At 38.5% G+C, this 13,426-nt stretch overlaps 1 protein-coding gene across 1 annotated transcript; it reads left to right on the forward strand.

Annotated features, from left to right (window-relative positions):
- Positions 1-480: 480 nt before the first annotated feature.
- On the forward strand, positions 481-12,588 carry LOC107552775 (voltage-dependent T-type calcium channel subunit alpha-1G-like). The gene is made up of 3 exons (XM_016234766.1): positions 481-956; positions 1,040-1,209; positions 11,635-12,588. The coding sequence occupies exons 1-3, from the start codon at positions 707-709 to the stop codon at positions 12,490-12,492; spliced, it is 1,278 nt and encodes a 425-aa protein (XP_016090252.1). The 5' UTR covers positions 481-706; the 3' UTR covers positions 12,493-12,588.
- Positions 12,589-13,426: the final 838 nt, after the last annotated feature.

The following is a 13,426-nucleotide window of genomic DNA, read 5'->3' on the forward strand; positions in this document are numbered from 1 at the left end:
CAAGCAAGCCCTGTCCAGATTTAAAAAGTAACGCAAAAGTAACGTAATGCATTACTTTCCATAAAAAGTAACTAAGTAACGTAATTAGTTACTTGTTTATGGAGTAACGCAATAGTGTAATGCATTACTTTTAAAAGTAACTTTCCCCAACACTGCTCTCACTATTGTTTACTAATCTCATGTCATTCCAACCCTGTATTTCTTTCATTTTTTTCATGAAAATTTGAAATTCTGAAGAGTATTACATCAAAAAAATGACACAAAAATACAAAAAGTATCATAATTTTTGGTTCTTAAGACTCATTTAACAGATTAACAGACCAAAATTTCCAAACTGAGTCAGTGTGTCTGATTCAATCTGATTCATGAATCATTCAGTTTTGTGAACTGGACGAGGCAATTCACTAAAAAGAAGAATAAAAAAAGAAATTTTATAGCGAATGTTCATACTTTCATCTGTAATTTAAATGTATATACAGTATACAATACATTGATATGAAAAATTCATTAGATGTACATATTCATATAAGAAATATGCATTTGCATTCATGCAACATGATTTATGAGAACATGTTTCTTGATCAGTCTCCTCCCTGTGTCTAGTGCACAGAGATGTTTGCTTTTCATTGTATGCTAACCAGTCCAGCCTCTATGTATTAGGTACAATGTGTGTGCGTGTGCTTCCATGTGTTCATAAGGGCCCCTGATGCTCCAAACACAAGTACCAGCTCTCACCTTGACTTGCATCTCTTTTAATGCCCCTCAGACCACAGCTCCAGCAGATCCCACAGACCCCCAGCAGCCAGACGAGCCAACGCATGAGCACTTACTGTACGTGAAGAAGACCTCAGTGGGCCGTACGCATTCTCTGCCCAATGACAGCTACATGTTCCTGCCGCTGCAGCCCAACTCAACCCACAGTACCCACACAACCTCACCTCAACTCGTTCAGACTGGTAGAGCACTGCAATTTATTTCTGAATTTGTTTAAAATGCAGATGCAATATGAAATGTAATAGAAAAATGTCTCCTCACACAGGGTCTACAGGCTCTATCCAGTCTCAAACAGAAGAACCCACACTGCTCTTGAGTGTGCCCACTGATCTGTTCAGACCGATCAGTCCTCATAGCTTATCAGATTCAGAGAGCATCCCACGAATCCCCCCACCTCGCCGGGCACACTCTCTCTCACGAACCCTACGCAGACAGGTGAGCTCAGGTTCAGTCTTCTCAGTCCTTTCACTGCTTCCTTTGAAATGTGTTTTGCTTACAGAGTCTATTTCTATTTTCACGTTAATGCACTCTGGTTTTGTTGATTGCACATAGTAGTAGCTCTGTTCCAAACCTTATTGAGCTGCCTCGATACATACAGTATTTTTTATATATATTCAACTTGTGTACAAAAAAGTACACAAAAGTTCAAAAGTTTGGGGTCAGTAAGGTTTTTTTTTTTTAAATGACTCTATAGCTCACCAAGGCTGCATTTATTTGATCAAAAATCAAAGTAAAAGTAAGAGTAAAAATAGTAATATTGTAGAATATTATTACAATTTATAATAACAGTTAGGGGTGGGCAATATACCGGTAGACACAAATAAACCAAATTTTGGACTATCGTCTCTATCGCGGTTACACCCTCATGTGATGTTGCTGTGCTACGTGCTCACAAAAACTTGCGCTTGCACACGTTTTTAAGGATTGTGGCTTAAAAACAAGTGGTTTTAAGCCGTTGAAATGCAATCCGCAGCGAAAGAGAACATATTTCGCTATATGTGCGGCTTGCACGCACTGTCAGAGAGACGTGTGCATATGAATTTTTATTCATATGTATAGTTATTTTTGCCGCTTTATAGGCCTTGAATAGTTAAATACACACATGTATGTGTCAAAATGTCCATCATTGCAAGTATCCTCATAAACAGTGAAAGTAAACCGCTGAGAAAGAACAGTATGTGTAACAGTATATTGCATCCGGATGTTCGATCTTAAATGGGAAGCTGCTTGTTATTCCTCCTGTCTGTCATTGTTAATCAAACAGCAGTGAGAGAAAATCTCTTGACTAAATCACTTTATTTATTGTAGTTTTTTGTCCTGTTGCTTGTATTTAGTTACTTATCTTCAATTATCTTGAGTTTTTCTCTTTCTTTTCTTTTTTGTTTTTTTTGTTTTCTGTGATATTGACAGTAGTGACAAGAATTATGAAAATTCTATGGTATCAAAAACTGATATCATAAAAACCTTATTAAAGAAAAAATAACTATATCGTGATATATATATAGTTCAGTCATGAAACTCTAGATTGTGCAGGCTGATGGGTTGTTAATGTAACTCATGATATTCAGAGAGTTAAACGACTTGGCACAAGCTGATTGGTTCATGCTGCATATGCAGCCAATGAGCTTACTGCCTTGCATTTATATGGCTGGCTAGCATTCACTAGAGATTCCTGCAGTTCGCTTTCAGAGTTTCCCTGAAACTAAACAGCTAAGATAAGTAAACGGTCTTCACTCTGATTCAGTGGATTATTGCGTTAGTTGTAAAACTACGCGCAGGTGAGGAGTAATTACTAAGCATGTCTTGTTCATATAACAGCAGTAGCATTAGCAGCAGCAGAGGCGGACTTAACCATTAGGCAAAGGTAGGCGACCGTCTTGGGCCCCCAAATGCCAAGGGCCCCCTAAAATGCTTTTTATATGCGAGATGCGCGTTCAATGCTGATGCACAAGTGGTTGCTGTGGTGTTCATTACCACGACAACCGTCTGTGTGTCCACATTGAATGTCGCAGAATTTGGGCCATAAGAATGTAATTTTTGTTAAACTTTTAAAAGGCCTAAATTGCTGTTAAATTAAACAAGTTTCATGATTTTAATGAATTAGACATGTTTTTTGTTAAAATTTAATATAATCATCCAGAAAAATTAAAACGGAAAAAAAAAACTGAATCCAGAAAAATTAAAACTGAAAAAACGATTTTGGAAAAAATAAGACAGGCTCATTTTGGAAAAATCAAACGGATTTCATAGGGCCCTACAAATATCATGCATCTGAAGCTATAATTTTAATACTAAGCAACTGTGCATATTATATAGGGCCTATTTTAATTATTTTAAGTGGCGCTCACTCGTTTTTGTGAAAGACCCAAGAAGGACAATGCACAGTCACTTTCCACACAGGCACACTTCATGTTTGGTTGAAATAATCCTTAATCATGTACATTTATAATTTCCCTCAGTTTAATTTAAATGTGCAATTAAAATAAATAAAAAATAAATGTATATTTTAAAGTTTAGAATTAGACAGCCTTGCGTTGTGTAGACAATTGCATAGTGAAAATTACCCCAACACACCACCTAGTGTCCAACCTACTCTAATACTATTATAACCTGTTTAAATGTGAACAAGGGATTTACAACATAAAATAAATCCTTTATTTATAACATGTACATGAAAAATCTAAAAGATTAGACACAACTATGGGACACGGTCGTGCAGCAGCGAGCAACAGTGAAAGGAACCTCAAGGTTGTAAATGTGTGAAATTGTATAGGGCTCCATTCCTGTATTTTGCCTGGGGACCCCAAATCACTAAATCCGCCTCTGAGCAGCAGCAAGCAGTTTTCCAAGTCATAAGCATCGCGGATTTAGAATAGTAAAGTGAATTGGGGATTGCCTTATTTGCCCGAAATCTCCAATGCTTTTGATATCTTCTGTGGGCATTCATTTCTACATTAACCGTGAACGGTTCACTTTCAGATGCACACCTCACTAGTAAGGTCGGTTTGATGTTGGCGTTTCACAGTTTAAGTTAAGGTGAACCCGTATAAATGTCTTTCATAAATGTCATGTTGTCAACAGCCTTACCTATTTAACCATAACAAATTAATGAGCAGCAGAAAATAATATACCCGCTCAAAAGTGTACTCGTGCCACATTGCAATGCACTCAGAAGAGGGAGCGCTCATTCTTAAAGGGGCCACATCTCTATTTCACTCGTTACCTTGGTTCAGTGATAGTGAAGAGTTTATAATGAAAGTCATGTTTAGTGGTAGTTTATTTAGTTTATTTAGTGGTAGGATAATCATGAATTCGTTTAAAATATAAAGATACTACTAATAATAAATAATTTCCAATCAGTAGCCCATGTACAATGTAGCTAATAGTAGGACACTCTTAAACTGGGATTTACTATTTGTGCATTCAGTTGGGCTTACAGCAATTATAGTACTTTCTTGGAGTGTAGCAGCAGTATCATTGAATTCAGATTGCGTTAATAGCAGTATGCATAGCAAATCAAGTCAAATGATCACTGTTGTTTATAGCAGCAGCAGCAGCAGAAAGTATCTGGTTGCATGAAATTTCAGTGATAACACATGGGGTAAGTAACTCTTTAAAATTGAAATAGGCTTTCATTACTTTGTTCATTTAACAGGGCGTACAGAGATTTTGTGAATTCTTCAAAGCGAAATAAGCATTATTTGTTTGCGTTTCATTGTTTAATAAAGACTCTTAGTAATTCTAAGTACCTTCGTCCAGCTGTAGCAGCAGTATGCATAGCTATTCAGATCACAATTTTTTGCAGATTTAATCGCAGCAGAATGGCATAGCAAATTCAGATGCAATGTTAGAAATAATATTAGCAGCAGTCTGCATAGCAACCAATTATTATTGCTAATATAGCAGGGGCAGCAGAAAGTACTTTAGTTGCAGTGATAATGCATGGATGGGCTACAGCAATTCTAGTACTTTCATGGAGCGTAGCAGCAGTATCCATATAATCAGATTACATTATTAGCGAATTATTAATAGCAGCATGCATAACAAATCAAAACATGCGTTTAGTTGCAGCAGCAGTAGGTAGACCATAGTTTACATTCACATTTATTCATTTTGCAGATGCTTTTATCCAAAGCAACTTACAATTGCTGAAGTTTCAGTGACTAAAAATGGATGGTATGTGAACTCCTCAAGCAAATAGGCATCACTTGCGTTTCATTTATTTCAAAGGGGCTTAGCAATTCTAAGTACCTTTGTGCAGCTGTAGCAGCAGTATGCATAGTTATTCAGATTGCATGTAGCAAATTTAATAGCAGCAGCATGCATATTAAATTAATATGTAATGTTAGAAATAATATTAGCAGCAGGAATTCAAATTGTTGCTAATATAGCAGCGGCAGCAGAAAGTACTTTAGTTGCTTGAAATTTCAGTGATGATGCATGGGGTAAGTAACTCTTAAGTGAAATAGGCATTTTATTCCTTTGCTATTTAACAGGGCTTACAGTAGATTTTGTGAACTCTTCAAAGCAAAATAATTTTTTGATTGCGTTTGCTTGTTAATAAAGACGCTTATAGCAATTCTAAGTACATTTGTGCAGCAGTATGCATAGCTATTCAGATCGCTAATTTTGTGAAAGTGAAATAGGCATTTTATTCCTTTGCTATTTAACAGGGCTTACAGTAGATTTTGTGAACTCTTCAAAGCAAAATAATTTTTTGATTGCGTTTGCTTGTTAATAAAGACGCTTATAGCAATTCTAAGTACATTTGTGCAGCAGTATGCATAGCTATTCAGATCGCTAATTTAGTGAATTTTAATAGCAGCAGCACGCATAACAAAATTCAGACACAATGTTAGAAATATTAGCAGCAGTCTGCATGTCAATCCAATTATCATTGTTGCTTATATAGCAGCGGCAACAGAAAGTGCATTTAGTTGCATGAAATTTCAGTGATAAGATAAAGCTTGGATGGTAGTGAACTAGGCATTTTATTACTTTGCTATTCAATTCAACAGAATTTATAGAGCTCTTCAAAGCGAAATAAGCATTAATTGGTTGTTTTTGGTTATTTATAAAGGGGCAGTAGCAATTCTAAGTACTTTTTTTGCAGTAGCCAGTATGCATAGCTATTCAGATCGCAATGTTAGCAAATTTTATAACATGCATGGCAAATTCAGATGCAAGGTTAGAAATAATATTAGCAGCAGCAAGCATAGCAAGTCATATTATTATTTTGCTAATATAGCAGCGGCAGCAGAAAGCGCTTTAGTTGCATAAAATTTTAGTGATAAATCATGGAGGGTAAATGTAACTCTTTAAAGTGCAGTAGGCATTTATTACTTTGTTTATTCAACAGGGCTTACAGCAGGTTTCGTGCATCAGCAATAGATTATGCTTCGTAAATTCTAATTAAATATTACAACTGCAATAGCTCGCACAGTAAATTCCTATTACAACATTGTGAATATCATTAACAGCAACAGCATCTACTGAATATTATCATAGAAGCAGTAGCAGAAGTTTTGTTGCGTTGGTCGTATCGCACTGCATACATTGCATAGCTTTACCTTTCGTAACGGGTCTATTGACTTTATCATGTTGTGCCACTCACATCTGGCATAGACACAGTGTTAGACTAAAATAGGCATTCGCCTAGCTACTTATGCCTAATTTATGGATCTCTCAGCAGTCCAGTCTCTTGTGCAGTAGCAGCAGCTTGCTTAGGCATTCAGTCATCGAGATTTTTCTCAGCAGTAGCATGCACAGCATTTCTATGTTGCGAATTTTAATTCTGACACAACTGCATTTAAATATAGTCACTGGAGTGTCCTGCTCAAGACCATCTTGGAACGAGCCATGCATTTAGCAATGATGTGTTCATACAATGCAAACATTATTGTTCTAATATGCAATATAAATATTTTAAATTATCAAAATAAATGAGAAGCTGCTTTTGAGGCAGAATTAATCCTGGGCATATGACACCACAACTACAGGGTGTACAGTGATTTATTATTTCGCCACATATTTTGTTAGCTTATTAATAAGTTAAAGGTAAGTATTTCCATTGTAATAACTTTGATGAACGTTAATGGGGGAAAAAAAATTACAACTCTTGAATGACAAATTTAAAACTATTTGATCAGGCCGCCTGAGCCAGGTGGTTGCTGGGGGTTTACTTCAACTATCAGCCTACAGTGTGATTCCTGTCTGTTAACGACATGCAGTGCGCGTTTCTACCTAGGTAAGTTTGAGCTATTGGCTCAGAAACACATAGTTATTTAGGTCATTAGTTAAATAAAACTAAGGGTACAGCACCCAGGTTCACATCGTTAAGCCACTAGTTAATTTATCTGGGCTCCATTAGTCCAGAAACACTTTTAACTCCGGTCCCTAGTTTAAGCTATCTGGTCAACCGATCAGGTACACACAGCAATAGTTCACTAGCATTAAGCCATTCGGCAAAGCCAGCCCAGGCTTACATTATTTAAGCATATTATTGTATAGCAGCAGCATAAATATTTAACTGTTTTGTTTTCTTCTTCCAGCTTTGTTGGGGGATTATTTTATATGCTATTTCTGCAGCAGCAGTATGTCTTAAATACTCACGGCACCGTATCGCCGTATGCATTGGCAGTAGCAAGTTCCTGTACTTGCTTGCAGCAGCAGCAATAATCTACAACTACAGCAATAACCAACAGCAGCAGCAACTCAGCAGCAGCAGCAGCGTAGCGGATCTATTCAGCCAAGACCAAATACATTAACATTGTCATAACCATCACCATGTTAAATCATGATTGAAATATTGTTATAGTGATATGATATAAAATTACTCATGTCATGATATAAGATTTTGGTCATATCGCCCACCCCTAATAACAGTTTTCAATTTGAATATATTTTAAAATGTAATTCATTCCTGTGATGGCAAATCTGAATTTTCAGCAGCCATTATTCAAATCTTTAGTGGCACATGATACTTCAGAAATCATGATATGCTGATTTGATCAAGAAACGTTTTGCTTATTATTTTTGTTCAAATGATACATTTTTCAGGATTCTTTGATGAATCGAAAGCTCAAAAGAACAGCATTTATTTGAAATATAAATCTTTTGTAACATTGTCTTTACTGTCACTTTTACTGAATTTATTGCATGAATAAAGGCATTAGTTTCTTTGCCCTTTACGCAATACATGTGAAATTTCTTGCATTGGCAAGGCATAGAGCACAAGTAGACACTTTGTGCACTCAGTGGTAAGAAAATGGATTAACGTGCTGAAGCTATAGCTGCAGCATATGATATGCATTTTGAAATGTCCCTCGTTCTACTGAATCACCAGTAAATGGTTCTGTGAAGTAAAAAAAAAAAAAGAAAAGAAGATTAGTATTTAATTAAAAATGGCACAGGCCTTCTAAATTTCATACACACTGTGTTGAGACTATGTGATGTGTAGCAGAAGTACACCGTGTATAGTACATTTGCATTTGGAATGCAACTTTAGAATCTGGCTGAAGTGAGTATTTTAAGCATGTTGGAATAACCTCGGTATCAGGAGCAGCATATGACTCTATTGCCTCTGTAGGCAGCTGACTAGGTTTTGTAACAGAGCAGTTTTTCTCTGCTTGTCTTCTTTCATAATGCATATTGTTCCTTGTCTATGGATTGTGATTGGAGACTTATGGGAATGTGAGTGGTATGAAGTCTGACACCTCTGCACTGTTGATCTCTCCCTCTGGCTAGTATATTTCTTCTCTAAATCCTTCCTGCATTCTCTCCTTTTTTTTCTGCTGCTTTTTGGCCTGCGTACCCTCTAATGTGACTCACTCCGAGCAGCTCAGCATGATGCAACCCAAGCCTGACCCCGAGCTGCTTCTGAGGCACAGATACTCCTGTTTCTGAGAGAGCTGGAATAGGCTGCTTGGTTCAGCTGGCCTCCAGCGCCACAGATCCTTGAACTCCGTCCCCAATTCTGTCCCTCTTTCTCCTACCACACCCCTTAAATCCCGTTCCTCCAGCCCAACGCATTTCACCATGGCTACTGAAAAGGCCAAAAGTGCAGGGTAAAGATCAAGAGGAAAGAAATTAGTTGACTGACATCTTATACACTCAACTGAGTTGCATTTATAAAAAAGATATTCTTAAGATCTACAATAATTATATTGAATTCCTGTTAAAGCATATGTAAACGCAGATGGTAGTTATTTTTATATGATAATCTTCCAAAAATATGTATTCAAACAGTATTAGTTTAGCTGTTTGTTTTTAACATTAACTTTATTTTAACTTAATTATAAAAATATTATTAACAACAACAATACATGTTCATTAAATTATATATATATTGGTTTCCCATGCATGCCATGTAGTCAATCATTTGTCATGCAAATGTAAAATCAACTTCCTGCCACTAGGGGGCAGCATAGCTTCAATCATACAAGTTTCAATGGCTCAGCCAATATGGCTCAGCCTCTTATTCAATGTCAGCTAACTTTCCAAATATGACATGGCTCCTCGTGATCTTTAGCCCCTCCCAAAACACCCACCCACATCTCTCCTACTGGGCCGGTGCCTCTCTCCGACTCCCTTGATTCAAAGAAAGGGACAGTTTTAGGTACAATTCTGAGAGAAGGAGACCCCAGGAAGAGACGTGGGTCTTGTGGTCTGTTGCAGTAGCCCAGTGGCTCAGAGTGCAGTCTGCTAAACAGTGCCTGTATTTTTACCCTAGGGTAAATGTTTATCTGCCCTAGTTAAAACAGTACATCTATTACAAACTTTGCTCTGAAAGTGCAATTGATATTGTAAGTTTTCACCTACGTGACTTTACCCACAGCAGTAGCATGTACAGTACTGCTACTCGGGCATTGTGTCAATGTCGAAGAGGAGACCAAGATATACAGCAAAAGGAAGACATTTATTTGCTAATTTCTCCAGTAGCCTGTACACTTTCCGATTTTGTTGAAAGTGCACACAGTGTACATTTCCTATCAGTGAAGGCGATAAGAAGGTCCAGGTGCGGTTCTAGGGTCAGGAGATATACGTGCTTTGCCCAAACCTCTGAGGATACATATGAATCATCATTTATTAGAATATTATAAACTTTAAAGTAAGGAATCATTTTTATGAAGTAAATATTTATATATTGCTGAAAAAAATAAACAGGTCTTATCTATATGCATGCCAAAATCATGCTGCCTTCAAGCTTTCTGTAGTTGTGTACAGGTTGCCAGTAGTGTCATGACTTTCACTTGTCATTGCAAGTGTTTTTGTTCAAAAGTTAGTGTACTCTTTACATGAGAGAAAACATGTTGCTTTACCAAAGTTTGTAAAGTTGGTGGCCTTGTTCATGGTCTTTTATAAAAGAGTTTTCCAAGAGCCGCAAGCAGTCAGGCTTGAGTACAAAAGTTAGGGTGACCATACGTCCTCTTTTCCCTGGTCCTCTTTTTGGATCTAAAAATTGAAAAAAATGTCCGGGATTTGGCTTTTGCTTTCTATAATCGCCATTCATTGTGTGCATTTTTGTGTTAAAGCCCTGAGCTGGACTGTTTTCTTAATCCTGCTCCCATTTTCTGACCATTACCACCTGCTACCGCAAACATTCTAATGTTGAATATAATTTTCGCGCATCAGAGCGCGGCTATCAATTTGCGGATGCAGCTAGTGTTGGATGCAGGGTTTTTTTTGCGCGGAATTGGGCTGATTTTAAACTGTTGCGGCAGGTGTATTTTCTCCCGTGGGTTGAAGATTAGAAATATTGCATAAGTTACATTTCACTGAAATACTTGTATTGAAACATTTTGCATTCTACCTATGATAAAACTGTGGTAGATGCTAAGTTTTGAGAAGGATGGCCACCAGTAGGAAGCCTTAGCTGTGTTTATGATCAATCTGCAAAATGGTGACAGGTGACTGTCTTCGTCCTGCACCCACTGTCCTCTTATTTGAAAACTAAAATATGGTCACACTAACAAATATATTCCATTCTGTTTGTAAAATACTTGGTGCTTATTGCATCTGGACGGAGTGCAAGTCAAATCACCATTATTTATATAGCACTTTTTAAAATGCAGATTGTGTCAATGCAGCTTTACAGTATTAAACAGGGAAATAGTGTGTCGAAATAGTGCGCCATTCTCCTCTGGCCAGACAAAACCAGAAGTTTAATTCTAGGCTGCAACAAAGAGTCTCACCAAAAAGTCAATAGATCCTCTAGTTTCTTCATTATGTCTGATTTATAGAGCAGATGACTAGAAAGCTAACATTAAAACTCAAAGCAATAAAAAAATGGGGGCATAAGCCCTGGAAGCCCATCCCTAGGACCGCCCATGAGACTGAAAGGCCTAAGAATGTTTTCAACTAGTGGTTAACTGGTTGTTGTTACTTCAGAAGGTGTAACTACTATTAAGCAAGTTTTATTGAACTTTGTAGCACAATTTAAGCACTATTTTTGTCAGTTAAAGGTTTATCGCGTGGCTGGGACTTTTGGTATGTTTTGTGGCGAGTTACTTCATTTGATACTTTCAAGTTTGATACAAACTTTTAAAAATGAAGAATACCAACAACAGATTCTAAATGTTGGCTACCTCTGATTGGGGCTACGAATGCATTCAAAACAGATGCCCTGAGGCGGTCTCTCTATTTTTCTAATTTCACCTCCAATCCTTTGAAGCAGAGAGCTTGTGGAGTGCAATGCTAATGGTGAACTTCACTCTAACTCCACGGCTCCCCTCCCCTTCCACTAGCTTCTACATCCCTAACATCTCATACTAACCAGTCTCCCTTTCACCTGTTCATGTTCTAATCCCTAATGTTACCCCTTACCTTCCCCTCACCTCCTCCTGTCCCTGCTCTCTTCAGGTGGCAGTGAGTGCTGACTCTCAGGAGACTCTATACACAGAGGGAGGGGAAAACGAGGGTCCCCTGGGGCTTAGGGAACTGTCGGACCCCCATGTCAACCTTCCACCTCAGCAGCAGCACCAGCCTTCCCTCTTTCTGGTCCCTGCCACACCAGGCGCCTCCCCGAAACCATTGCGACCTAGCGTCCACACACAGCACAACCCCTACGACCAGTACAACGTGTTCTCCAAGCGTTCCTGCTCTCCACCCCTCCCATCACTGGCTGCCAGAAAGCAGGAGGAAATGGACTCTGTGGATCAGGAGGTATCCCGAATTATCCGGGCGGGGCTCGCAGGGAGGAGTGACGATGGGATCGGGGAAGGGACAGGAGATCAAGGTGCAAGACGTCAGTTTAAGAAGTACCACAGCGTGGACACTCAGGGCCAGCGAGCTCTGCTGTTACCACGGCCCTTGTCCTGGCTTGACGACCCACGTCGGCACTCCATTGAGGTGTGCTCATCCATGGAAAGCAGTCCCCAGCGCAGTTCGATCTCTTCCGGCTTCGTGTCGCGAGGCGACAGCCTCCAGCAGCAGTCCTCTCCACGCGGCCGCAAGAAAAAGATGAGTCCGCCGTGCATCTCTGTGGATCCGCCCGAAGGTTCGGAGCTTCTGGGAGGCCTTCACCCTGCTCTGGGGATGGTGCCACCCCCATTGCCAAATCGGGACACTTGCCTGAGGAGGCGCGCTCCCTCCAGTGACTCCAAGGACTCATTTGATTTGGGTGGAGGAGGAGATGGGCTGCCACAAGAAGGCGTCCCGAACTCCAAGCTATTGACTCTGCCTAGCTTCTCTTTTGAGAATACAAGCTCTGAGCACTGAACACTTGACTTACACGTTCACACACACACGCGCACATGACACACGATGCACTCTGTGTATCCGTGATGGTGATAGTAATAGTAATAATATCTTAGAGAGTAATAATGCTAAATGCAACAATGGTGAATACTCCATGATCATGAGGAATAGTAACTATACCTTGTATTTTTTTCTCTACTGCCAAAAGAACACAAAAGGACATTGTGCTGAGGATTAAACAAGCTAATAACAGGACTCTCTCTCCTCAAAGATGCCAGCCGATTCACTGGCAACCTCATGACCTCCTCGGAGGAGGGCGTCCACTTTTGGCCGTTGTGAAGACTTCACAGCACTGTATTGCTGAACTCCCTAAAGGGCACTGATGAAGGTACAAAGCAATATGGACGTTTTAGAGACACTATTTTCTTAAATTATTGGGCCATAGTGTTTGTAAAGAATGTAGAATTTCTTTTTTTCAATTTTGTTATAGTTTTATTTGTCTTTTTGTGATTTTTCTCTTTTTCTCAATGTTTAAATTGTTTGTTGTTTGCTTTATTTTTTCACCATAGGATATTTTTTAGCTTTCTTGTTTTAACAAAGACAAAATGAAAGAAAACATTTTTCAAAGTGCCGGGATTCATGTATTTGTAGGAATAATGATATTATTAATAATAATGATGATATAATATATCTCTTTAAAATAAAGCATTAAACAGCCATTTGATTTTTAAGCACAAGTATTAGACTGGTGTGCCCTGACTAAAGAGTCTATTGAACACATCTGCAGAACGGATTGTGTGCTACACTCTTAAAAATAAAGGTGCTTCACGATGCCATAGAAGAACCTTTTTGTCTAAATGGTTCTATAAAGAACCTTTAACATCTGAAGAACCTTTCTGTTTCACAAAAGGTTCTTGAGATTATAAAAAGGTAATAAAGAGATGGTTCTTTAAAG

Source organism: Sinocyclocheilus grahami, unplaced genomic scaffold, assembly GCF_001515645.1.
Source record: "Sinocyclocheilus grahami isolate Dianchi unplaced genomic scaffold, SAMN03320097.WGS_v1.1 scaffold457.1, whole genome shotgun sequence".
NCBI classification, from domain to species: domain Eukaryota; kingdom Metazoa; phylum Chordata; class Actinopteri; order Cypriniformes; family Cyprinidae; genus Sinocyclocheilus; species Sinocyclocheilus grahami.

Bases quoted from the DNA above. Each gene is read 5' to 3' on its own strand.
- LOC107552775 (XM_016234766.1), top strand. From the start codon at position 707: ATGCTCCAAACACAAGTACCAGCTCTCACCTTGACTTGCATCTCTTTT. The intron at 957-1,039 runs GTAGAGCACTGC...CTCCTCACACAG, and splicing joins ACCTCAACTCGTTCAGACTG to GGTCTACAGGCTCTATCCAG. The intron at 1,210-11,634 runs GTGAGCTCAGGT...TGCTCTCTTCAG, and splicing joins CACGAACCCTACGCAGACAG to GTGGCAGTGAGTGCTGACTC.